The 27,968-nt window shown below is 37.9% G+C and overlaps 2 protein-coding genes across 2 annotated transcripts in view; one reads left to right on the forward strand and one right to left on the reverse strand.

Moving 5' to 3' along the window:
• SMARCA5 (SNF2 related chromatin remodeling ATPase 5) overlaps nt 1-18,409 on the forward strand; it is a 56,031-nt gene extending 37,622 nt beyond the window's left edge. Inside the window, exons 25-28 of the mRNA XM_083367767.1 lie at nt 1,215-1,299; nt 3,726-3,896; nt 6,640-6,814; nt 18,356-18,409. Of these exons, the coding sequence (XP_083223893.1) occupies nt 1,215-1,266 (52 nt within the window). The 3' untranslated portion in view covers nt 1,267-1,299; nt 3,726-3,896; nt 6,640-6,814; nt 18,356-18,409. The remainder of the gene's footprint in view (nt 1-1,214; nt 1,300-3,725; nt 3,897-6,639; nt 6,815-18,355) is intronic.
• FREM3 (FRAS1 related extracellular matrix 3) overlaps nt 3,276-27,968 on the reverse strand; it is a gene marked incomplete at both ends in the record, with an annotated part of 85,767 nt that continues 61,074 nt past the window's right edge. The window contains 14 exons of the mRNA XM_083367762.1: nt 3,276-3,797; nt 5,396-5,542; nt 5,634-5,821; nt 7,335-7,461; nt 8,785-8,919; nt 13,294-13,421; nt 13,849-13,953; nt 14,404-14,596; nt 19,760-20,091; nt 22,380-22,511; nt 23,793-24,096; nt 24,735-24,893; nt 27,161-27,291; nt 27,461-27,643. Of these exons, the coding sequence (XP_083223888.1) occupies nt 3,276-3,797; nt 5,396-5,542; nt 5,634-5,821; nt 7,335-7,461; nt 8,785-8,919; nt 13,294-13,421; nt 13,849-13,953; nt 14,404-14,596; nt 19,760-20,091; nt 22,380-22,511; nt 23,793-24,096; nt 24,735-24,893; nt 27,161-27,291; nt 27,461-27,643 (2,786 nt within the window). The remainder of the gene's footprint in view (nt 3,798-5,395; nt 5,543-5,633; nt 5,822-7,334; nt 7,462-8,784; nt 8,920-13,293; nt 13,422-13,848; nt 13,954-14,403; nt 14,597-19,759; nt 20,092-22,379; nt 22,512-23,792; nt 24,097-24,734; nt 24,894-27,160; nt 27,292-27,460; nt 27,644-27,968) is intronic.

The following is a 27,968-nucleotide window of genomic DNA, read 5'->3' on the forward strand; positions in this document are numbered from 1 at the left end:
TATTTTACATTTGAATGTAATACAAATTGCAGTAATCTGTTCAGGAAGTATTTTAGTCTACATTAGGAACACTAATGAAAGAATGCTTCTATTTTAGTGGCTTTCCACCTTTCTATTGCCAAATGAAAAATAGACTGAATGATTGTACCAATTGTCATATAGTTTATAGTAAAACTTTAGAAAGAGCAATTTCACTGTACTGAGTCTTATTCCAGGTAGTGTAAATAAAACTGCAGCCTTATCAGAGCACAAAGGCTCTCCTCTTATTGACCAATGTGCAAGCAGTGCATATCAGTTTTTAAAGGCTGTTTCTTCTCAAGATGTTCCTATCGGATCTTCCTTCTTTAGTGTTTCAACATAGATAGAACAGAACAGAACAGAAGCTGGATGGGACCTTGGAGGTCTTCTAGTCCCCTGCTCAAGCAGGAGAACCTATACCATCTCAGACAAGTGACTGTCCAATCTCTTCTTAAAAACCTCCAGTGATAGAGCGCCCATGATTTCTGAAGACAAGCTGTTTCACTGGTTAATTGTCCCCACTGTTCGAAACTTTCTCCTTAATACCAGGTTGCTTCTCTCTTTGATCAGTTTTCAACCATTGCTTCTTGTTCTGCTCTCTAGTGCTTTGGAGAATAATTTGACCCCCTCTTCTTTGTGGCAGGCCCTCAAATACTGGAATACTGCTATTATGTCTCCCCTATTACTTCTTTTCTTTAGACTAGCCAAACCCAAATCCTGCAGCCATTGTTCGTATGTTTTACTCTCCAGGCCTTGGATCATCTTACTTGCTCTTCTCTGAACTTTTTCCAAGGTCTCAACATCTTTTTTGTAGTGCGATGACCAAAATTGGTTGCAGTATTCCAGGTGTGGTCTCACTAGGGTTTTATAAAGTGGTACTAATACTTGCGTGATCTTGATTCTATGCCTCATGACTGCTTGGTAATATAACAGTGGTAATTCTGGAAATGTGAAAGTCTATAGTTAATAAGATATTAAGCTCATGATTTTGACAGAATAAATAACCTATGATAAATTTGTTCATAATCACCCAAGTATATAATCATTATTATTGCAGCTAATTAAAATAAAACCTTGCATATTTTGACTTCTATAAGCAAAAGAACCAATCATTTCAATTTTACATTAATTTTTTTTAAAACTTCATACATTTCTTCATAAATGAACCATTACATTACTTTGGTTTAACAAAAAAGGAAGGAAGAAGAGGAGGAATCAAAACTAGCTGCTATGTCTATGCAGATATAACGTACTGAAGAAAATACAGCATGGTCCCGTGATGTGAGTAAACTTGAATTTAGCTGGTATAGGTGGATAAGATTGCTATTGTCATTTGGAAAGATATTAGGGCTATTCTAGGGCTATTCACACTAGCTTTCAAAGCCATAAATGTCGGTCTGCTTTAATGAATAGTAGAGAGCTGCTCTGCTTATAGAGTTCACTTTTCCAAATAATCTTGAATGTGCATTGCTCTATATGAAAGATACAGCAGGAGCAGCCGGCAGATCCATTATTACTAAGTTTCTCCTATAAAGCAGGAGACTTTTATGGGCTAGTGATTTTCACCTGATTAACCAATAAACACCGTGAATCAAAATATTTAAAGGAAACTAGCATACAGTATTAAAATGGATATTATAATTTATAGATTGGTTAGTAGTATTCTGAGAATTTCTAGGCAAGAGAAGGTAGATATATTAACTAATGCACATTGATTATATCAATTAACAAGGTGAATCGTATTAAGTTGCTTATAGACAAATGGTGTTCAAGCACCATTAACAGGCACTTCCTCCCAAGCATGAGAAAAAAGAAATGGTTGGTTTTAATAACACAAATGCTGTCCAATTAATCAAGGGTAGTTTTTAAGTATATCAAAATACTTTCCACAGCATCCTCTAATTAAAGCTTTTATGTCACGTAGACATTTACAATGAGTAGATCGTACTGAAATTGGTGTAGCTTCTGAATAAGTTGGTGCAATCTTTTTAATGTAATCTGTTTTTATGTAAGAAAACTCAATGGAATCTAAAACTTTCCAGACGTCTGAGGCAAAAACCTACTTCATGAGAAATATATAAATTCTGTAACCAAATTTAGTATATGTGATTAATTCCACACCAGAACCTCAGGAAATAGAGGCAATAATCTTACTTTTACTTATTTTGGAATTATACAGATTCTATTAATCTGACATGGAAAGTTGCTTCAGAACTGAAGCCAGTTCTGTCTAGTTCATAATTAAAGTTGAAATAATAAGGGGTTACCAGCTTTGAAAACGTAAAGGATGTGGCACTATTTTATTCAGGTAATAGCAAAGTGCCATCCTGATTCTCCTAAAACAATATTGAACAGCCCTTTCCCAGAATGATTTATTTTCAAAATAACATGGTTATAATTGTCACATTTTTTTAAAATGACTGCATTTTTGACACAAAATTTACTATGATCGCTTAGCTAAGTAGCAGTTGTTTTTAAAAACAACACTGAAAAGCAATTTCCAGGCAGTTAAGATCATGTAAGTTATTCACAATGTTTTCAAAGTTCCATTAGGAGAGAGCTATTTGAACTAACATAAATAAAATACTACTAACTGAAAGCAATTGGAATAAGAATCTAATAATGATTTAGCTTTATGATATTTATGGTACAGAACATTGCAGGATATTATATGAAAGACTGTAATACTTGTATATCAAAACATTCAAGAAACATTCTCTTTAAATAAGTTCAGTATTTTTCTAATACAGCATTTTGCTTATCAATACAGATAATACAATTCTATTGAAATTTAATTATAGATATTTACTTGTATCTTATTTAGTTAAAATTTTACCTTTTTTCTTAACCTTCCTCTCACCCTGTCATATAAAAATGGTATAAAACTAAACACTATACAAAATGAAAAGGAAATCAATATCCCTTTGAATAGCACCAGGCTTTCATGTTGATAGATAAGGCACACTTATATCTGCTAGCAGTTTTTTTTAAAGCACCATTTCAGGGGGAAAATGCTAAATTTAATTAACATTGTATTCCAGCAGATCATCCTGTGTTCCTGGGAGTTGGTTGTGGTGGAAGTTATAAATAAATCACATTTCTGTACAGATTATTCTTGCTATAATTTTCTTCCAAATGCTGAAATCTCACTGAACATAGTACCAAAACTGCAGCAGCCTAATTCCATATCTACCCCACCCCACCACAGCTCCATGTGATTTCCATTGTGTAGGATCTTCAAAGAGTCATCACTGCTGTTAAACTTCAGAGCTGTCACTATTGCTCTGCTGTGTAGTCATAGTTTCATTACTGTTGGAATGATTGGTAAATGAGCTTGTTTTTCCATCAGCTGAATGTCCCTTTCGCTTCAGAAGTAATATAATGATTATAACAGTGCAGAGAAGAAGCAACAGTCCAATTGCACCTCCAATAATGGGAACTATCTTGTCTTCTGCATTGCTTCCTGTAATTTGCAGGATTGGCTTTTCATAAGGTTTACCTGCTGGAGACCATTCTTTTTGCTTGAGTATAATTTTATTAGCTCGGTCAAGAACTATATGCTGGATATTTGTTCCTCTATTCTTATCAGCACCAATATCTTGGGCGAGAGCAGGAATATCAGAAATAGCTCTCCGAGAGCGACTAACATGTGAGGTACTGTTATCGTAAGATAAAGCATGGTGATCTTCAATACTTCTTTTTCCAAGGCCCTTATGAGCATTTTCACGTGAACGAACCATGTAGATGGTGTGGATGTACCACTCTCGACCCACTGCTACCTATTAGGTTAAAAAAAAAGATGAAATAAAAGAACAGAAAACCAAGCAAAATGAAAAAGTCTGTGAGACTCCAGTAGCAATTGCACACCTAAACTGCATGTACCATAGATTCCGGCGTATAAGACTACTTTTTAACCCATGAAAATCTTCTCAAAAGTCAGGGGTCGTCTTATATGCTGGGTGCTGAAAATTTAGGGACAGGGCTGGCTGGAAAACCTGGAGCGGATCTGCCATTTAGTCTGCGCAGGGAAAGCGGGACCAATTGGAGAAGAAGCTGCAGTCTGTGATTTTTTACAGGCTGGGGTCTGGGCGTCTTTCCTTCTAAAGTTGAAGAGCAGCTGTAGTATATCCCAACTTGAAAGGCAGGTGGGGAAGGCAGCAGCCAGAGCACCGGCTTAGCTCTAAGGACACATTTGACTCAGGAACTGGGCAGGCTGGCTGGAAAACCTGGAGCGGATCTCCCATTTGGTCTTTTTTTAAAAAAAATCCCATTTATATCCTGCCCTTCTCCGAAGACTCAGGGTGGCTTACAATTTAAAGCACAAATCAATGTGCTTAGCAATAGCCTTCATTCTGTGTATATGCCTGTTTATTAGGGCTTTCACACACACACCCCAAGCAGCATTATTACAAAATCAGCTTAATTGCCCCCAACAATCTGGGTCCTCATTTTACCTACCTTGGAAGGATGGAAAGCTGAGTCAACCTTGAGCCTGGTGGGATGCGAACCTGCACTAATTGCAGGCAGCTGGTGTTACTTAAGGCTCTGCGCAGGGAAAGCTTTAGAGTGAATTAGGAAAAGTGAAAAAGTGAATTAGGAAAATAGGGAACGGTTGCTGGAATTGGGTATGTGTAGTTTAACGAAGAGAAGGGTGAGGGGTGACATGATAGCAGGGATCCAATATCTCAGGGGCTGCCACAAAGAAGAGGGAGCCAAGCTATTCTCCAAAGCACCTGAAAGCAGGATAAGAAGCAATGGATGGAAACTAGTCAAGGAGAGAAGCAAGCTAGAACTAAGGAGAAACTTCCTGACAGTTAGAACAATTAACCAGTGGAACAACCTGCCTCCAGAAGTGGTGAATGCTCCAACACTGGAAGTTTTTAAGAAGAGACTGGCCAGCCATTTGTCTGAAATGGTATAGGGTTTCCTGCCTTAGCAGGGGGTTGGACTAGATGACCTCCAAGTCCCCTCTAACAACAACTTCTTCTTCTTCTTCTTCTTCTTCTTCTTCTTCTTCTTCTTCTTCTTCTTCTTCTTCTTCTTCTTCATTATTATTATTATAGTTTAATCAACTTGCACTGTTTTATGTTTACATGTTTGATGACAAACAGCCTTATGTTTATAAGTGACAGTTTTCCTACTAAGCACCTGCATGTCATAAGCATTTGAATTAAATTACCATATTAAAATCAAATCTGATGTTTTTTAATTTTTATTTGGTGTGCGTTGGAAGAGGGGTAGTCTTATACGGCGAGTATAGCCCAAACCCTATAATTTAACAGGAAATGTAGGGGGTCGTCTTATATGCCCAGTCGTCTTATACGCCGGAAAATACGGTAGGTGTTTTCATCTAATAAAATATCATCATCCACATTACCTGGAATAATGGAGTTGACAGCAGGCTGAATCCATCAGAACCAGGTTGCTTTACCAAAGGATAGCCATCATTGTGATCAACTGCTAGTTTGGCATGGAATGCCATATTTCCAAACATTTTTGCTTGTGTATCTGGTTGAGCTTTATCCTACGGAATAAAGAAATAGTGGTATATTATTAAATTTAAACTTAAAAATGACATTTAGGAGAATTTATTAGTCTAGCATTAGCATACCTACCAGAATTTTAAATCTGTACAATAGGGAAGGTGAGTCAGCTAGACAGCCATATTCTTTGTTACTTGGACTATACTTGGGAACATAACCATCAGCCCCTGTACATAAGAACACCTTCTCAATGTTACAGATGAAAGACTCCCCTAAATTCTGAACAGGATCCACCATGACACGACCGTAAATTTCTGAACCTAAAATTAAATAAACATGAGATCAAAACAAAAACAGTCACTCAAAAAGCCCTTGGATGTAATTCCCCAAGATCTCAAATTCAATAAACAAGTAACAATTTTTCATGTGACAGAAAAGTAAAATTAACAGACTAAGATAATCACATTAACCATAATTTGAATTAACTTTAAATATTAAAAAAATCAATTTATTTTTTTACTCCAGATCAGTTTACAACTTTGAAAAAGTGGCTGTGGGCATGCCATTAAAGGAGGAAATATGGTCTCCTAGCCTGCAAGATATTACACAGACTGATAAATGCAGCAAATCCAAACATGTAATCATGTTCTTTGAGTAGCTAATCTATAATGCAAGAATTATTAATGCTAAACTTTAAAAAAGTGTATATATTATATAAATTAAATATATATAATGTAAATTAAATAAATGTATAACAAATGAAATAAATCACAATTTGCATTTAAACTACAAACTTCTGAAATTTAGGAACAAAAATGCTTTTGCTTGGCATATATTCATATTGTCAACACAGCATGCTATCACTCTGAGAAGACATGCTAGGCCCAGGAAACCAGCATAGGAAATTATTTGTCATGTATCACTGCTGATTGCGCAGCACTTAAGAGAAGAAAAAGCATGATATTCTGGCTAAACTAGATTTCTTATATACATTTTTAAAACGTTTTTATACTGGCATATTTTAACAATTCTGTTTATTCTATCCCTCAACAATGGTTGGCTAATATTATTTCATAATTCTATATAAATACTGCCCTTACTTTGAGCTATTAAAATAAATGCTTTATATTGCTCCTAGATAAGGGGTCCCCAAACCCTGGTCCGTGGAATGGTACCGGCCTGCAGCATGCCAGCAATGGTCCGCACAAAAAAGCAAAGCCCTGTCCACAGGATGCAGACAGCACACAAAACTATGCACTCTCCAGTCCGTGGAAAAACCTCTCTCCATGGAACCAGTCCCTGGTGTCCAAAAGGTTGAGGACCTCTGTCCTAGACATTAGTTCTGCAATTTACTTGTTCTAGCAAAAATTCCTGCAACTCTATTTTTCTTCACTAGGGGTCAGCCTTTATTTAGAATACAAGTAAAAATAATTTATATGATGTTACACTAGTGATTTAGTATATCTTTTGGTCATTCCAGTTACAATTTGAATAAGGCATTTATTCAGTATAAAAACAGGAATTCTGCTTCCTAAGGAAAAAATGTTTTGCAGTCACATTACACAATGCATTTTAATTTGTCAGGAAGAAGCACTTCATACAAAGATGATTGTGGATTTGGACCACTGTAATTTTAAATAAGTTTTTAAATTCATGGTGCAAGTGGACAAAAGTCCCTTCTTTCTCAATAACAAATATTGGAATATAAGAGGACAGGATTATTCAGAGCATTATCCCATGCAAATGAATACACTGCAGTCAAAAAAGGGGATTTACAAGTGTGGCTAAAATGGTTCATTGGTCTATTCAGTTGTATGTTAAAGCAGATTTTACCCTCTGTGAATGAGACATCAGTTTCTTCTCCAAATCCCAGAGAGCCATCAGACAGCCAAAGATCTTTCTTGGATAGCAGAAACATTTGAGTATTGAGATTAAATTCAGCTGCTACTGGGTCACTGACCTGTAGAACGCAAAGACTAGGGAAGTAATTTAATCGTCTTTCTAGCAAAAATCTAGCATAATTTAACTGCAGTTTATTCTCAATGTTATTAGAAATATTCAAAAGAGTTCAACAAAGTAGAACTAAACAGCAGAGTGTGTTCCATGATTTGTATTTATAAATAATTGCTTCAAGGAGTAGGTGCTTCGTATAGTGCCATTGTTTTATATAAGCATGCCACCTTGAATTCCTTCTCACAGTCTTTCAAGAATAAAATCTATAAATGTAGGCTGACTCAATCAAACAATCATTTAGAGCAGGGGTGTCAAACTGCCAGCCTGCGGAAGCCGCGCCCACCCCATTGCCGGCAATGGCAAAACCGTCCTGATACGTTGCGCGATATCACATGACATCGCGAGTTTGACTTGTGTGACTTAGAGGAAATAACATAGAGTTGGTTGGAATGAGGCAGTACCCAAGTTGACTGATTAATTGAATGAATATTATTTTTTCATAGGAAAAAACAGCAATCTTAAGTAGTTTTGCTTCCATTGAAAAAGCCCAAATCCAATTTAAAATAAACTGATGTCAGGTGACATTCAATGCTGCTGAAAACAATTCCTGTAATACAGTTTAATACAACATAATCACATCCAGATCTGTTGGGCCCTATAATTCTTTTATTGGAAGACATAGTCTTAAAACCACTGGTTTTTTATTTTTTTCTATAGTATAGCTATAGTAGGGTGTTCTAAGACAATTCTCTCCTGCACTAAAATGGCTTCTAATAACCCGTTATAAGACAATTATACAGAAAAGATTGCATAGAGGGATATCGCATATTGCATAGAAAAGATATCCTAGGGATGCACCTGTGAGACAATATTTATGTGACTGAATATTATTAGAAGAAAGGAAATTGTTTAGTATATTGATGTTATTTTCACCCAAAAGTCCTAAATCAGAAATTTATAGGTACACTCAGTGTTTAGTAATATAATCTCTACTTAGAGGCAGTATAAGTTCTAGGGCACACTGACACTCAGATATGCTGGGATTCTAGTTCTCAGAATTCTAAAAGTTAGCCCTAATGCCACTTCAGGTGGTGAGGTTGAGAAAAACCACTAAAAAATGACCAGGTTTTGATTTGGAGAGAGTGCAAAGAGAAAGTGTGTTTTTAAAATTTTAAATATTCAGGGCCCGGTTTTCTAAGTCAGTTTAAAACAACAAACATGTAAAATTAATTCACTGCAATTAAGCCAATGTAATTATCAAATAATATTTCAGAGAAATGTATTAAAATGCTTTATTAGTTGAGAGCATTAAAGTCCTGAAATATTTTACCTGCTGGAACCTGATATCTAAATCAAAAGTGATTGGCTCCCGTGGGCTGCAGATGACAGGCTGGGTATATTCTTGGCTGGGTGTGGCAACACAGGGGATAAGTTTCACAGTATAAGTGCCAGAATAGTCACGTACCTGGAAAAAGACACCCAAAGTAAAATATGAATTGATACAAATCAATTAAGAGTAAGAAATCTTTAGAAGGGCAGCGGCACAGGCAGTTATGTATACTTTTAGATTAGCACATATCACACTCTGTGAGCTGAATTGGTTCCCAGTTTACTTCTGGGTCCAATTGAAGGTGCTACTTTTAAACTTTAAAACCCTTCATGGCATGAGACCAGATTATCCAAAGGAGTGCCTTGCCCTAATCACATCTTCCCATACCATTATATCTGGCAGAGAGGACATGCTTCGGGCCTAATTGGCTAAGGACTTAAATTTGGCAGGTGTTAAGAGGCAGCCCTTCTCTGTCCACCTTGTGAAAAATTCTTTCCCCCAAAATGAGGTTAGCTCCATCTCTGTTAATGTTCTGTAAATCCATCCAGACCTAGCTATGTCATCAAGCCTGGGAGTCCCAGGAGACCAGTAATATTCAGAGATGGCCTCATCATTGTGTTTGATTTATTCTCTCTTGTACCTGGTGATCTGTATGTTTTAATATGTCTTATATTTTTAATAAATATTATTTTAATATATTTAATTGTTGTACATCACACAGTCACTTCCTATGACATGGATGGCTATATAAATTTTATTTATAAACAAATAATGATTATGTGTATCAGTGGAACATTTGGCATACGGCTTTTTTTTTCCTTTTTACTATACTTACACAAAATCATTGGGATTCTGAACCTACAGCATGGACAAAATCTGCATCAGTAGATGACTAATTGATTGTGATATACCCATAACATGCTCTTCTTTTCTGACAAACCTTAACAGTCATATAACACTCTACAGAAATAACACTATAGCAAGGATGTGTACCCCCTTCATGGATTATTGCCTTGTCGTGGCGAAGGGGCTTGTGTATTTCAATGAAGCTATGAGCTATGCCGTGCAGGGTCACCCAAGATGGACAGGTCATAGCAGAGAGTTCTGACAAAACGTGATCCACTGGAGAAGGAAATGGCAACTCACTCCAGTATCTTTGCCATGAAAACCCTATGGACAGTACCAAAAGGCAAAACGATATGACGCTGGAAGATGAGCCCCTCAGGTCGGAAGGCGTCCAATATGCTACTGGGGAAGAGCAGAGGGCTAGTACTAGTAGCGTCAGAAAGAATTAAGCGACTGGGCCAAAGCTGAAAGGGTGCTCAGCTGTGGATGTATTTGGTGGTGAAAGGAAAGTCTGATGCTGTAAAGATTTTTTCTCCATAGGAACCTGGAACGTAAGATCCATGAATCAAGGCAAGCTGGACGTGGTCAAACAAGAGATGACAAGACTGAACATCGACATCTTAGGAATCAGTGAACTAAAATGGACAGGAATGGGTGAATTTAATTCAGATGACCATCAGGTATACTACTGCGGGCAAGAAACCCTCAGAAGAAATGGAGTAGCCTTCATAGTCAATAAAAGAGTAGGAAAAGCAATACTGGGATACAATCTCCCAAATGACAGAATGATCTCAGTTCGAATCTAAGGCAAACCATTCAATATCACAGTAGTCCAAGTTTATGCCCCAACCACCAGTGCTGAAGAGGATGAAATTGACCGGTTCTATGAAGCCCTACAACACCTTATAGAACTAACACCAAAAAATGATGTCCTTATCATCATGGGGGATTGGAATGCTAAAGTAGGAAGCCAAAAGATAACCGGAATAACAGGCAAGTTTGGCCTTTTGAGTACAAAATGAAGCAGGGCAAAGGCTGACAGAATTTTGTCAAGCGAACACGATGGTCATAGCAAACACTCTTTTCCAAAAACCCAAGAGACGGCTCTACACATGGACATCACCAGACGGTCAACACAGAAATCAGGTTGACTATGTGCTCTGCAGCCAAAGATGGAGAAGCTCTATATAGTCAGTAAAAACAAAACCAGGAACTGACTGTGGCTCAGACCATGAGCTTCTTGTTGCAAAGTTTAGGCTTAAACTGAAGAAAGTAGGGAAAAGCACTAGGCCGCCACTCAGGTATGAAGTAAATCATATCCCTGACGAATATACAGTAGAGGTGACAAATAGATTTAAGGAATTAGATCTGATAGACAGAGTGCCTGAAGAACTATGGACAGGAGTTTGCAACATTGTACAAGAGATAGCAGCTAAAACCATCCCAAAGAAAAAGAAATGCAAGAAAGCAAAATGGCTGAGGAAGCTTTGCAAATAGCTGAGGAAAGGAAGAAAGCGAAAGGCAAGGGAGAAAAAGAAAGATTCACCCAACTGAATGCAGAATTCCAGAGAATAGCTAGAAGAGATAAGAATGCCTTCTTAAATGAACAGTGCAAAGAAATAGAAGAAAACAATAGAATATGGAGGACCAGAAATCTCTTCAAGAAAATTGGAGAGATGAAGGGAACGTTTCATGCAAAAATGGGCATGATAAAGGACCAAAATGGCAGGGACCTAACAGAGGCAGAAGAGATTAAGAAGAGGTGGCAAAATTACACAGGAGAACTATACAAGAACGAGCTTAATGTCCCTGCTAACCATGATGAGGTGGTCACTGACGTTGAGCCAGACATCCTAGAATGTGAAGTGAAGTGGGCCTTAGAAAAGCTGAGCAACAACAAAGCTTGTGGAGGTGACAGTATTCCAGCTGAGCTATTCAAAATCTTAAAAGACGATGCAGTAAAAGTGCTACACTCAATTTGCCAGCAAATTTGGAAAACTCAACAGTGGCCACAGGATTAGAAAAGATCAGTTTACATTCCAATTCCAAAGAAAGGCAGTGTCAAAGAATGTTCAAACTATCGCACCATTGCACTCATTTCACATGCTAGTAAAGTTATGCTTAAAATCGTACAAGCTAGACTCCAGCAGTATGTGGATCGAGAACTACCAGAAGTACAGGCAGGATTTCAAAGAGGCAGAGGAACTAGAGATAAAATTCCCAACATACGCTGGATCATGGAGAAAGCTAGGGAGTTCCAGATAAACATCTACTTTTGCTTCATTGACTATGTTAAAGCCTTTGATTGTGTGGATCACAACAAACTGTGGCAAGTTTTTAAAGAGATGGGAGTACCAGACCATCTTATTTGTCTCTTGAGAAACCTATATGTGGGTCAAGAAGCAACAGTGAGAACTGGACATGGAACCACTGATTGGTTCAAAATTGGGAAAGGAGTCCGGCAAGGCTGTATACTGTCGCCCTGCCTGTTTAACTTATATGCAGAGCACATCATAAGAAAGGCAGGGCTAGATGAATCAAAAGTTGGAATTAAGATTGCCAGGAGAAATATCAACAACCTAAGATATGCAGATGATACCATTCTAATGGCAGAAAGTGAAGAGGAACTAAAGAGCCCTTGTTGCGGGTGAAGAAGGAGAGTGCAAAAGTTGGGTTGAAAACCAAGATCATGGCATCCGGCCCTCTCAATTCCTAGCAAATAGATGGGGAAGAAATGGAGGTAGTGACAGATTTTATTTCCTGGGCTCCAAGATCACCGCAAATGGGGACTGCAGCCAAGAAATTAAAAGACACTTGCTCCTGGGGAAGAAAGCTATGGCAAATCTAGACAGCACACTAAAAAGCAGAGACATCACCCTGTCAACAAAAGTGCGTATAGTCAAGGCCATGGTCTTCCCAGTTGCAATGTATGGCTCTGAAAGTTGGACCATAAGAAAGGCTGAGTGCCAAAGAATTGAGGCCTTTGAACTATGGTGCAGACTGCAAGGCGATCAAACTGGTCAGTTCTAGAGGAGATCAACCCTGACTGCTCTTTAGAAGGCCAGTTCCTGAAGCTGAAACTCAAATACTTTGGCCACCTAATGAGAAGGAAGGACTCACTGGAGAAGAGCCTAATGCTGGGAAAGATTGAGGGCAATAGAAGAAGGGGGCGACAGAGAATGAGGTGGCTGGATGGAGTCACTGAAACAGTCACTGAAGCAGTAGGCGTTAGCCTAAGTGGACTCCAGAAGATGATAGAGGACAGGAAGGCCTGGAGGAACGTTGTCCATGGGGTCGTGATGGGTCGGACACGATTTCACAACTAACAACAAAAGGTTGTGTACATTGAAATTAATATGCATATTAGTGATACCTTATATGGTTTTAAGACACAAAACTGACTAATATGCTTGTATTCTTACTGAATATGCATGTAAAATATCTGCTCCTGAGCCATCCAAAATCTATTTTCTAATCATACATTAAGCCATGGTTTGTTCACCTGTTATTATTTATAGCACACTAAAATTATTTTGAAAAGTAGGTTAGTATGGACCTAATCTAAATCTCAGCGTCATTTACTTGTGAGTACAAATGAGTTAAATGTTGGCCCTTTTTAAAAAACACTGAAAACTACCACAAAATACTAATGTTAGTACTCACAGCAAAATCAGAAAGAAATTTCCATTGCTGCATTGGCTGATTGAAGGTTTGCTCACTTTGAGAAAGGGTCAATGTGAATGTAAGGCCAGGATGATCAGATGACATCACCATAGAAGTCAGAGAAGTACCTGCAAAAGTGAAGGAACTGTTTTATGATGAAGTTCATTGATGTTATCCACACACTGTAAATCACAGATGCTGGGATCAAGAACGTATTTTTAATAGGTGGAATGTGAAGTTGATGGAATGGAACTGCCTTTTCTCTTTCAATTTAGGAAACCAAAGAATCAGGATATAAGGAGATGCACTAGTGGGTAGAGTAGGATCAGGAAATACTGTGTGTTTTGAAGAGAGAAGGAAATTGGCAAAATCATCCTTCTCTCTTCTGCCTATGGAATCCAAAGCTTTTCATGAATAGATGATGAAACCCAGTTCAGACTGTAAGTTTCTTACTCTTTATGAGATTCACATTAAATCCCAAAGTCTGTTGTCATAATCCTATGAAGTGATTTTTAGCTTAGAAAAGATCTGAATATAACAAAGTGCTGGCCTTACCTGGATGGGATATTATGAACTGTCCCCTGAATCGAATTTCAGTCCTGAAATGGACCACCAATTGCCCTTCATCATTCATTTGCATACTGGTTGGGTAAAGAGACCCTAGATGTAAGCAGCCATTATATTATTTTAGAAATAATAATAAAAAGACTAATTGTTTAGTAGCATTAAAATGTATTGGACTGCAAGTACCACAAGACTTAGTCAGCATTGTGTGGATTAAGGAGTCGAAATCATTAGTATCATAAAATAAAACAACAAATATGAAAATAGAGTAACATAAATAATTCAAATTTTATTTTAAAAATTAGTTTGGCTTTGAAGTAGCTGTCACTGTGCAAATAGCTGGATAAACAAGGACATCCTCAGTTATTTATCGCAGTCTAGCATAGAAACCGGCTATTCTTTTCTTGTGAAGTTCCATATAGCCATGAACAGCTAATTTTGTCCATGAGGCTGAGTTTACACATCCTGTAGTAGCCAGTTCTCCAGACTAATCTCTTAAGGTAAAAAGATTATGGGCAAGAAAAAAAGAAAATACTTATAATTTACCTTGCAGTTCTGCTTCTGGTGGACTTCCAATGCCATCTTTCCACAGAATGGCAGTATCGTACACAAAGGTGAGCCTCAAATCAGATTGCAGATCAAAATGTTGCCAGCCCCCAACTGCTGCAGGTGAATGGAAGACATACGATACATAGAGGGGCACTCGAAGAGTGACATATGATTGAACCAGATTCAACACCTAAAAAATAGCATTGCATTAGATCACCCTATGTTCATACTGGATCTTCAGGAGTTAAATCACAGCTCTTTTGAACCCAGAATAAAATCTCATCCTTATACCTTCCTTTTGGGTTGGCATATATTTTGGTCCCTTGTTTATTTATTTTGTGATATGTGTTGGCTCCAGAACAAACATTTCTTGATGTACTTAGAAATCTACTTTGATGCTTTAATAATGAATTTACAGTTTATGGGGAAGTGTGAAAGAATGAAATGTAGGTCAAAATTTAAGCAGGCAGCCCTCTACCTGACTTCTGAAACACAATCCTGGCAAAGAACAAAACCCACTTTAAAATCAACTTGACAGTCATCCCAGAGTGTGTGGCAATCTGAGATTACAGTCAAGTCCCTATTATAGGATTAAGTTGATACTAAGAATCTCACATTCATCTCTTACCTCCGGTGCATTGCAGTCCAACTTTTTAAAAGTGAACTTGCTCATATTAAAGTATAGCTTCTGATTATTAAAGATAAGCATCGTCACCACCAATTTCCTTTCCAGCTTTTAGAACTGATAGCAAATCAAATGAAGAATAAGAAGTGAACTAATCAAAGCCTATATTCTAAGAAGTAAATAAAACTCCAGATAAAAAGAATAACTGGCATCTAACACTCAAAATAATCCTCAGGATTTCAAGCAGTTGAGAATATTTTTAAAATACAAAGCAAATCTGAATGTAACCATCCATCAGTAATAAGGTAAAGGTAAAGGTTCCCCCGCACATGTGTGCTAGTCATTTCCAACTCTAGGGGCTGGTGCTCATCTCCGTTTCAAAGCTGAAGAGCCAGCGCTTGTCCGAGGACGTCTCCGTGGTCATGTGGCCGGCATGACTAGACGCCAAAGGCGCACGGAATGCTGTTATCTTCCCACCTTTCAAACTGCTAGGTTGGCAGAAGCTGGGACGAGTAACAGGCGCTCACTGTTACGCGGCACTCAGGATTCGACCCACCAAACTGCCGACCATCTGATCGACAAGCTCAGCATCCTAACCCATTGAGGCACCGCGTCGCTATCCAACAGTAATAGCTTATGACAATATAACTTTGATTAGGAGATGATACACAAGTGAAATTCTACCTCTTTTTTCATGCAAACATACTTTCTCCCTACCTGTTTAAACTACAGTGCCATAATTTAAATATACAGTACATAACTGAATGTGTACTTTACAAAATAGTTCCATTTTCTTTTCTGATGTAGTCCCATCCCATCTAATGTGGCTTCATGTTTTCCCATAAATAGGATCTATGTCTATCTCTGTATGGTTACTACATGTCAAGTAAATGTTTCAGTTTCTATATTAGCAATCAGTAAGAAATTTCACCGTAAAGTATATATTTGTGTGTTACTCATGTCATGTAACATTTCCTATATATAACAGATGGAAGGCATGCATATGTTCCTAACTTTAATGTCTTTGTAGCCTCTCTGGGAAGCCTGATATGCAATATATCAGTGTTTACAGCTACACATATACATATAAACACTACTGGATCTCATTTTTACAGGTTCAAATTATATGAAGATGTCAGCTTCCTACCTTTTGTCCTTGACATGCTTCTTTTGGCTTTCATTTAGCTAAATTCCAATCTGGCTCTCTTTACCACCATTCTTTTTGTTTCTACCCTACCTAGGACTCTAGCTCTATGTTGCTTTATTTATTTATTCAGGCTTAGAACCACAAACAAGATCTCTCATTAACTAATGAGATACCACCTTACTTCCTTCCCACATGCACCTGGACAGACATCATTATATGAGCCAGTGGTGTAGTGGTTAGAATGCAGTAATGCAGGCTACTTCTGCTGACTGCTGTCTGTTAGCATTTCAGCAGTTCGATTCTCACCGGCTCATGGTTGACTCAGCCTTCCATCCTTCCAAGGTTGGTAAAATGAGGACTCAGATTATTATTATTATTTATTAAACCTATATACCGCCCTTCTCCTGTAGGACCCTGGGCGGTTCACAAGGCAATTAACATTACAATACAAAAATTAATAACAATTAAAATAGATTAAATTTTCCTTAATTAAAATCTAAAACCCCTATGACTCTGATTAAAAACCCAATTACAATAAGTTAAAAAATTAAAAAATTCCTCAGTCCTGGCCGGAAAGCTCAAAGAGCCAGGTCTTCAGGTCCCGGCGGAATGAACGAAAATCAGGGGCAGTCCTAAGCTCTACGGGTAACTGGTTCCAGAGGGCAGGAGCGCCCACAGAGAAGGCCCTCCCCCTGGGTGTTGCCCGCCGGCAATCCTTTGCCGGCGGTACCCTGAGAAGGCCCTCCCTGTGGGAGCGCACAGGACGAAGGGAACCTGATGCCGGCAGCAGGTGTTCCCTCAGATATCCCGGACCCAAGCCATTTAGGGCTTTATAGGTCAACACCAGCACCTTGAATCTCACCCGGAGGGCAACCGGAAGCCAATGCAGCTCATGGAGCAGAGGTGTTATATGGGAGTATTGGGAAGCCCCCATCACAACTCGCGTGGCTGCACTCTGCACCAGTTGAAGCCTCTGAGTGGTTCTCAAGGGCAGCCCCATGTAGAGAGCGTTGCAGTAGTCTAACCGGGAGGTCATGAGCGCATGAGTGACTGTGCGCAAGGCATCTCGGTCCAGATAGGGCCGCAACTGGCATACCAGATTGTTGGGGGCAATACGCTGACTCTGCAAACCACCTAGAGAGGACTGTGAAGCACTGTGAAGCAGTATATAAGTCTAAGTGTGATTGCTATCATGATCATCCTAGCTGCCTTAAAATATATGTATACCGTCTTACAAAATCTTTAAGATAATTGGAAGAATCACATTTTAAATATATTTTTATATGGCCAATGTCAGGATCTAAAATAAATGTGTCAGGTACTGAATGGATTTTCAGGTAATTCATCTCAAATATCAATCCTAACCACAAAGGGGATGGCTGGCTCTTCCCTGCTCGAATTGAATAGAATATCTGGGGTAGCAGAAATATTTAGGCTAGCTAGCATCTTTCCTTAATGAAGGCACTGTTTCTCCCATAACAGTTGAACTAGGGCTAATTGAAACTCTTTGATTTGCCCCAAATGATGAATTTATGCTTTTAAATTAGGGCAGAATAGTGTTTAATTAAATGAATTAAATCAAATTAATTAAAAGTAATTGAAAGTAAAGCAAATTTGTTTTAGTTCTTTGTCCTAGTCCTAACCATTTTTCTGAAGCACGGTCTTAGTCACTGTCCCTACTTTCTGCAAAAGGCAGCTTTACTTAGAACAGCTTACATCTTGGGACAATATCTTTAATAGTAACACAGAGCAACACCTGCCTATTCCAGGTCCTTGAAAAGAAAGCAGTAGGTGGAAAAAATCCTCACTGTGCCACCTATCATAAGACCTGAACATGAAGATCCTATAAGGACGCCTCCTTTTTAGTTTAATGCTACACCTATAACATAGATATTAAATTATAGCACCGTGTTTTGGATTTTTTAATAAAATTATTTGTGTTTTGAACATAGTCTTCTGCTTTTTACTATCATTGAATTTTGTCCTTCCTTCAGTTAGCTCTGCCCAGACATTTGGGAAAAAAAACCCATTGCTGATTTTAAAGCAAGAGACAATGTTATTTCCTCTCATTAAGTTGGATGTCACCTAGCTGTAATAAATTGATATTATCAGGTCATAAGCTCAAATGAGTTCCGCCACCATGAATTAACTAAAACAGGTTTTTTTTTCTCCTTTAGAATGGCCTGTCCATTTGGTTCATACTAATACACTATTGGCTCATCAGGCACACACTGAAATATGTAAGTTCTTATTTGGCTGCCTTAAGTTGCCCTAATTCATGAACCACAAATATTAATGCCTATACTATCTTTGTCATCCAATCATTTGACATATGCTCATACTGAGTATATTAGGATCATGTTCAGTCTTTGAGAGTTAGCATACAAAAGAATCATGTTTATGATGGCAGCTGTTTCTTTGCCTATGTATGGAAGTCCCATGGTTTTTAAATTAATGGTAGTTAGGAAATCTGGTCTGTATAATTTTATTTTCAGACTGTCTGTTGTACTCTTGTTAGACATTAAGCTGTCTGCCAAATTTTCCTCCAATCTTAGGAGACACATTTCTCACTTCTAAATTCATTCTGTTTTGATTATACATTATGTATTCATTCAGTATTTATTATATCTCTTAAAAAGTGGCAATCTGTTTGAAACTCCAAATAACTAACTTGTTTGTAAGAGCATCCTTTATAATGTGCTATCAGCAAAGCTTTTTTTGTGCCATCCAGATTGATTTTCTAATTGAATTGATCTGCTATGGGCATTAAACACAATATTGATCCTTAGCTTTGTTTTACACAATATATAGATTCTGCCATTATGTTGGATAAACTAACTTTATTGCTTTGTTTATATATGAATCAGGAAATAATGGAGTCTTCAACAAACTGTAATAAATTATTGAGTTCAACTACATTATTGGTCCATCTGCCACAAATCTACTTTTCTGAATAGTAGCTATACTCCATGTAAAGAATAGAAATTTCCCTCAAAAGGGTGAGAAAAAAGGTGCTATGAAAGCTTCGCTGTAGACAGAGTGAATCAAAATATACAATGGAACCTCATTATTCATTGTTAATTGGTTCTGGGAGATACGAAAAGTACTAAAAATGATCAGTACCAAACAAACCACAAGATTTATCACATGATCCTTTGTTTTGGTTGGGAAGAACTTCCTGTTTGTTCTTTTTCTTATGTCAATGACCTTCCCAGCCTAGCCGACTTCCTGTCTACCCTCTCCAGCTGTCCTCTGCTTCCTTTTGCAGTGACCTTCCTGACATGGCCAACTTCCTGTCTGTTCTCCACAGCTCTCCCCCTCTTCCTATTGCAGCGAGTCAAGAACAAAAAAAATGACAAGTACCAGAACAACATTTTCACGTCAAAATGCATTGAATAGAGAATTCAATGAGTTTTGAAGCCGTCATGTACCAAGGTACCACTGTCTATTCTGATTCTGTATATTATTGTTTTAAATGAAGGAAGAATCTGTTCTGGTTTTTCATGCTATGACTTGAAGTGCATACAACTGAGCAAAATCCTTGCATTAATAGAAATTTGCATTTCTTCAATGGAGCCTACCTGACCATCTGTCCCAATGGAGCCGCTACAGTCAGTTACCAGTTCTGACATATCATAATAACTGATAAATTCCCACAGGCAGGCCTCCTGGTTGAGATTACGATAGAAACGTAAAGTCTTAGATGATCGTATGCTACCACTGTATTGATAGGGTGAAGTTTCTCCAATCACTTCTGGGTTCTTGATATCATCTGTGATGAAGCCATGTTTTGTTTCAATTTCATTATAATCCAAGAGATTGGAGCATTTGTGATTGCCTACACGAGTGCCATCTGGACTCAATGTTAACTCAAAGTTGGACAAAGGTTTGGTTGAGATTACTGGCAACATTCCTGAAATCAGAAATTGCCTATTAGATATTTTATGCACTAATAATAAAAGTAGCTGGGTGATTACATTATATCAGAGAATATGTAAGATTCAGATACATTTTACAACAGTAATTCAACTTTCAAAGCAGGGTTAAGAAAAATGTTTGTAGTTAGTTGCCTAAATCTTTTGTAGGTGAAGTACAATTATTTATGGAACTAAAGTACACTGAAGTAATACCATGTTTCCCTGAAAATAAGACACACCCAGAAGCCTAACCTGATTTTTTTAGGGTGTGCCTAATATAAGCCATATCCCCAAAATAAGCCTGGGGTAGGTGGGCATGGCCAGCACACAAGGCGGCTAGCAAGCGGCGACCAATTGTGTCTGGCAGCAGATACAGCCCGTGAAGGACAGGTAAGTCCAAGCTCAGAGGCAGAGGTGTGGGGGGGAGGCAGACGATTCAGACACACTGTGCGGCCAGCTGGCTCACAGGAGGTTCATGTGGCAGTGTTTGTTTCTGCATGTTTAAATTTAAAAAAAAACAGCAATATGAAATTTCACACCCTTACATTGGAATAATACAATGTGTTATGGGAAATAACTACCGTGTTTTCCCAAAAATAAAACCTGTTCTTATATATATATATATATATATATATATATATATATATATATATTGCACGAAAAGAGATATGTTTGTATGTGTGTAAAATACTGCACAGTGAGGGAAAAATTATTTGATCCCCTGCTGATTTTGTACGTTTGCCCACTGACAAAGAAATGATCAGTCTATAATTTTAATGGTAGGTATATTTTAACAGTGAGAAGGTGACAAGAGTTGGTGCGATTATTCGCAAATGGAAGAAACACAAAATAACTGTCAATCTGCCTTGGTCTGGGGCTCCATGCAAGATCTCTCCTTGTGGACTTTCAATGATCATGAGAACAGTGAGGAATCAGCCCAGAACTACATGGGAGGATCTTGTCAATGATCTCAAGGCAGCTGGGACCATAGTCACTAATAAAACAATTGGTAACACACTACACCATGAAGGACTAAAATTCTGCAGTGCCTGCAAGTTCCCCGTGCTCAAGAAAGCACATGTACAGGCCTGTCTGAAGTTTGTCAATGAACATCTGAATAATTCAGAGGAGAACTGGGTGAAAGTGTTGTGGTCAGATGACCAAAATTGAGTTATTTAGCATCAATTCAACCCGCCGTGTTTGGAGGAGGAGGAATGCTGCCTGTGACCCCATACCCACCGTCAAACATGGAGGTGGAAACATTATGCTTTGGGGCTGTTTTTATGCTAAGGGGACAGGACAACTTCACTGCATCAAAGGGATGATGCATGGGGCCATGTATCATCAAATCTTGGGTGAGAACCTCCTTACCTCAGCCAGGGCACTGAAAATGGGTTGTAGATGGGTATTCCAGCATGACAATGACCCAAAACACATGACCAACGCAACAAAGGAGTGGCTCAAGAAGAAGCACATTAAGGTCATGGAATGGCTTAGCCAGTCTCCAGACCTTAATCCCATAGAAAATCTGTGGAGAGAGCTGAAGGTTTGAGGTGCCAAACATCAGCCTTGAAACCTTAGTAACTTGGAGAGGATCTGCAAAGAGGAATGGGACAAAATCCTCCTGAGATGTGTACAAACCTGGTGGCCAACTACAAGAAACGGCTGACCTCTGTGATTGCCAACAAGGGTTTTGCCACCAAGTACTAAGTCATGTTTTGCAAAGGGATCAAATACTTATTTCACTCATTAAAATGCAAATCAATTTATAACTTTTTTGAAATGATTTTTTCTGGATTTTTTTGTTGTTATTCTGTCTCTCACTTTTAAAATAAACCTACCATTAAAATTATAGACTGATCATTTCTGTCAGTGGGCAAATATACAAAATCAGCAGGGGAACAAATATTTCCCCCACACTGTATATGAATATATTGCATGAATCCTCAAGTCTAAGCATTTGGTGAAACATTATCTAGAATAAAAAATAAATAATTTTTAAGTGTATGAATTTGTTCTAAATTGAATTCATGGTCCTATTCCCAAAACCACTCCTGCTTACTACAAGCTTTCTTCATCTCAGCACTAAATTTAACAGATTTTTTCCTATCTTATGTTTAAGCATTAATATAACATTCCTTCTTTGTTAAGCATGAACAAAGATGAGGATAAACATTAAAAGTTGTCTTTGAATTATTGTTTCAAAAATCTCTTTGTTGATGACAATTGGTGCTGCACCATTTCAACTGTTCTGGTTCTAGTGGCACGTATGTCTGGTACTTACCATCTATATGAGGCATGGTAACTGAAAACCTGATCAGGTTTGGATAGTCAGGATCATCAGGACCCATGTAATGAATTTTGGCTGAGAAAGGCTCTGCTCCAACTGTACCCAGAATACGTGGTTGGCACAGACCTATTGGAAAACAGCAATGCTTATTGAATGATTTAAATCAAGCCACACCTCTCATTAATGTGACTCTGGGAAGCTTATACAGTTATTAAAAATAAGTACAGGTAATCTTTGACTTATAACCACAATTGAGCCCCATTTCCATTGATAAGTAAGGCAGTTGTTAAGTGAATTTTGCCCCATTTTATGATCTTTCTTGCCACAATTGTTAAGTGAAATCACTGCAGTTGTTAAATCGGTAACACAGTTATTAAGTGAATCTGTCTTCCCAATTGATTTTTCTTATCAGAAGGTCACAAAAGCCCTAGTCATGAAGCTAGTATCTCTATTTTTCTCTGGCCAAGTTCCACAGATAATATCTTCTTAAAGATATTTATTTCAAGTTATTTTTTAAAAAATAAAAGTATACCTAGTACAATAAATATACTGATCATTTGACCCTGGGACTACTGCAATTGTCATAAATATGAGCCAGTTTCCAAGTGTCCAAATTTTGATCACATGACCACGTGATGCGTAACTGTGAAAAATGGTCATAAATCACTTTTTTTAGGGATGCTGTAACTTTGAACGGTCACTAAATGAAAAATTGTAAACTGAGGACTACCTGTATTATCTTAATATAGTTTTATTTAGAAGAATTGATTTACAGCAATGCTCTTGCTTTAATAGTAAATACTGATAAATGCCTGACATGGAATTCTATAAGTCTAAATGCCCTCTCCAAGTGTCATTATGTTACTAACATAATCTCCAATATCAGGCAGCTCACATCAACAATACACCTATCACAAATACGTGTAAATGACATAGATTTGGAAATCCTGTCACAATAGTTTCCCTCACAGACAAATTGTAGGAAGTATCAGATTACATACAGACTTAGAGCAACATTGATCCTTTGATACTATGCAAGCCAACTTTACATTTTCTTTATATGTTTGAAAACTAAAATGTTATAAGCTTGTTTTCAAATGACATAAATGCAGTGGAATAGCCCTAGTCATAAAGCTAGTATCTCTATTTTTCTCTGGCCAAGTTCCACAGATAATATCTTCTTAAAGATATTAATTTCAAATTATTTTTTTAAAAAATAAAAGTATACTTAGTACAATAAATATACTGAAGTACAAAGGTTGAATGTCATATCTAACTCCCTTTGCTACTAGCTTAATAATCGTTCTTCTAATTGTTCCATCTTTTTCATTACTAAAAAAAACATTTCTAGGAAAGAATGTTCTATCTGAATAAAAGTGTTCAGAATCACTTATTTATTAAACTTACCTTCTTCTCTATTTATTACATGGATGCGACTCAACAGTTCTAAGCCCACATCTCCATTGGCCTTGACAGCACGTGCTGCACATTGAACCCTGGATCCAGCTTGGAAATAGATGGAGTCTAAAGCAATTGATTTGGTGTTAGTGAAGAAAGTATTGGAATCCACTTCACGCATAGGGCTGGTCACACCATCCATGCCACTTGGAGCACTGACAAGCCAACGATACAAGGTCATTGTGTCATTGATGTTTTCAGCAGCACAAATAGATCCAGTCTTGTCATAATCTGAGTATTTGGGATTGCATGCCTAAATGCCAAGATGCACATAATATATCCACTTAGTTACATTTAAATCTTTACCATAAGATAAAGATAAAATCTTTGTCTCTTTTTGTTTCACTAGAGCATTTAGCAAATTCCTTGTTCTTGTTATCACTTCATAAGTCTGATTTTATATTCCTCCGAACTGAGGAGTTAAGTATTACTGGCTCTGGCATTTAAATGTAAAATCCAAATGTTGTGGAAACACTTCAATTTATTAAAGCTTTGAATAAAAAAAAGATACTGATATCACATCTATTAGAAAATCAGGGAAAAGAATAAAATGAAGTATCAATAGATTATTTAGGAAGTTGCAAGAAGGTTTAGATCAAGTTTTAATTCTATGGAGAATGTCTATTCCTTGACATCAGTTTCTTTTCTGTGAAATCAAAATTATCACAATTTTTTCCCACAAGCAAAATTTTGAGGGCAAAAACTATAACTAATATTCTTAACATTAAATTTACTATGTTTTTAAATAGATACCAATAATCAAGTAAAACACTGATTTGAAGTGATAAAGTGAAACTTTCCAGAAGATTAGAAGATTAAAGTCAAATTTTTTCCCCACCTAGTAGTAGAAAAATTAGACATTATAATTTGGAAAAAAAAGATGGATCATACCGTTACACACACAATAGGATATCCATTGGGGGGCTGGGGATTTATTTTGCTTTTGGCAGTGTCATCATACAACAGAAGTGTTACAACTTGTGGCACAGCTGGGAAAGTCACATCTGCCATGCTATCCATTTCTTCAATGTATATAATGGCTTTATTCATCTGAATAGAAAAACATAAAAAGTTTCTATCTGCAAATATAAAGCTGACATGAAAGCATTGCTTCTGTAACCAGTTACATTATAGATAATATAATGTAAAATTAGTCTACCCAGAAATAAGAGAGTGCAGAATATGAAGATATAAATTCAAGGAGCATACCATCCACATCTGATTAATTTCTGAAGCAGAAAATATTATGAAGACTTCTTTCTCATAATAAAATATAATAACCAAGAACTAGAATATATGAAATAATTATCAACTTAGTCCTTTTCATGGTATCTGAAACCTGACTTACGATAACTTATGATCATAAGATTTGTCTTATGCCATTACTATCCATTCTAAAGGATGAATTGAAAAGTTTCTTTTAGTTAGAGCAGACATGTCAAACACAAGGCCCGGGGACTGGATCCGGCCCGCGAAGTGGTTTCATGTGACCCCCAAAGCCATCCTGGAAACAGTGTGGGAACGGCCCCCACTGCCTTGGTCCTGGCCTAGAGACCCTCCTCCTACCAGAGACCCCCAGACCTGTCCCACTCCTGCCCAGGCCCTTGATGAGAACTATGTAGAGCTGGCCACGCCCACCCAGTAGGCCATACGCACTCTAGCCATGCCCACCCAGTAGGCCATACACACTCTAGCCACGCCCACCCAGTAGCCCACGCCCACCCTGGCCATACCCACCCGGCAACTGCAATGCTGATGCGGCCCTCAATGAAATTGAGTTTGACACCCCTGAGTTAGAGGAAGAAATTATTCACTTAACAAAGGGAATCCTTGGAACCATTCCCTGCCTCTGAAAACATATCAACCAGGAAAGTGTTTTCCAAATTATTTGATAAATGAAATACCTATGTCCAATTCATCTTGATAGTGGTTCATATGGATCAATCCATATTTTTTAGAAAGATGTAGATTCAGATCTAGAATTCAATCATACTAAAACTATTTTTCCTGATGGCAATTAGATATTATTGGAAGGCATCGACACTTATTTTGTCAGTCTAATGCAGGTAGTCCTCGAGTTACAAATGCAATGGAGTCTGCCCATTCCATTCGTAACTCGAGATTTGTAGGACTGAATGGCATACCTTGAACATGATCACTCCCTGCTTTCGCCCACGCATTCACTAACTGAATACGCGCTTCATTAAGTACACATGAGGTATCTCAGGGTGGGGAAGGCCATGGGAGGGGGCCTAGGGATGGAACAGGCCACCTGCTTCAAACCCCCCAAGGCTTCTCCCATAAGGGTGAGAAATACCTCATGCTCCCCACAATTGCTTTCCCTCCCCCATCCTGCCACACTGGGTAACTTACCTTGTGAAAATCTAGCAAGCTGTCTCCTCACCAGCTGTCTCCTCTCCAACTTCTCTACTGCACAAGATCATGGCACCCAGAAGCTTCTAGTCTCCATGCAAAATGTTTGCAAGCTGACAAGAGGCTTTGGGTCAGCAAAATCTCTGCCTCAAAGTGTCCAGCCAGCTCAGAAGTCTTTTGGGTGCCAAGACTGGAAGCTTCTGGGCGCTGTGATCTCGCAGGACTTCAGGCTTCCAGTCATCACACAAAATGTACTTCAGGAAAGGCCTTTGCCAACGAGAACAGAAGCTAGGAGCAACATGTGCATCCATCCGGGGCTCCATTCTCGGTGGCAAAGGCTTTTTGCAAAGATGGCAAAAAGGCTTTGGAAATGGAGGGAAGGCATGTTTCAGACCTTCCCTCCATTTGCAAAGCCTTTTCCACAGATCTCATCCAGGCCTCCGTTTGCAAAGAACAGAGGCCTAAAGTACCGTGACAGCATGTGAGATCAATAGTTTGAGACCCGAGGGTGGTGGTGGGAAGAAGGAATAGCCAGGGTGAATGTTGCAGTGCCTCTGGGGTCATTTATAAGGGTGAACAACTGCCGTGGTGCTGCAACATTCATAATTTCAGGACTTGTTTGTAAACACTATGGGGCACTTATCACGTAACTTCGAACATTCACTAAGGACCATTTGTAACTCAGGGATTACCTGTAGTCAATCTAGAGATTTTAAATCAAGCTAAAGCAGTAAATCTTTCTTAATGCTCAATGCCTGGTTGGATTCAATGCTTCTAAACTTTTCAAATAATAGAAGGAGGACTGAGCAAAGTCTTTGTTTCCAGTTTGGTCTCTAACAGTAGACTTCCATGTATTCTGAAAAACTAAGGTTGTTAATGCTTTGACATTTCTGAACTATCCTCAAATGAATGCAAACTACAGGGCAAAGCATTTGGTTATTTACCTGTGTCTCAGCCACCATATTCTCATCAGGTTTCAAATGTACTGTAAATGCTTCACGCATTTCTCTCACCCCATCATACAAAACTTCAACCTCAACAAAGTGCTCAGTTTCTCCTTCTTTAAATTCAATATCTAAAATGAATTGTGAGAAATGGGTCATGTCTGTGAAATATGAATATTCATCAGTCAAAGTTTTGCATTCATATTTTGTAGCATTAAAAACATACCTAATTCCAGATTTTTTTAAAAATCTTATGCAGTAACATTTGCTGCAATGTCCAATTTAGGATCAAAATCTTACCCTCAGACATTGGATTATAGTCTTCTCCAGAAGCAGCTGAGCCATCTTTAGTATGAATTCTTACAATAGAAACTTTGGAAGTATCTCCAAGTCGCAAGACTGATATCTTTAAAACTGCAATTTCTCCAGGCCTCTGCGGTTCTTGAATGTTGTATTTCACCTCAGAGAATTTAATCATTGGTTCTGCAAGACAACTGGAAAACGTCAACATCTCCTTTCAATCAATGCTAAACTTCAGTATAGCTTTTAAGAATAGGCTGAGACAGAAAAGAAGCCCTAATATATACAAAAGCCCTATATATATAATGTTGCTTAATTCACTGAATTTGTTTATTATTTAGCAATGTGATTTATGGTAAATTTGATTTATGACAATGCAAGAACAATGCCATCATGAACATCTATCAATTTAAATCATAAAAGGAAGAGGATATTAAATTTTGTAAGATTAAACTTTAAAAAACATCTAGAAAAGTCCCTTGTTTTCACTCAGGGTTTAATTCTATTT

Source organism: Vipera ursinii (genome assembly GCF_947247035.1).
Source record: "Vipera ursinii genome assembly, chromosome: 7".
NCBI lineage: Eukaryota > Metazoa > Chordata > Lepidosauria > Squamata > Viperidae > Vipera > Vipera ursinii.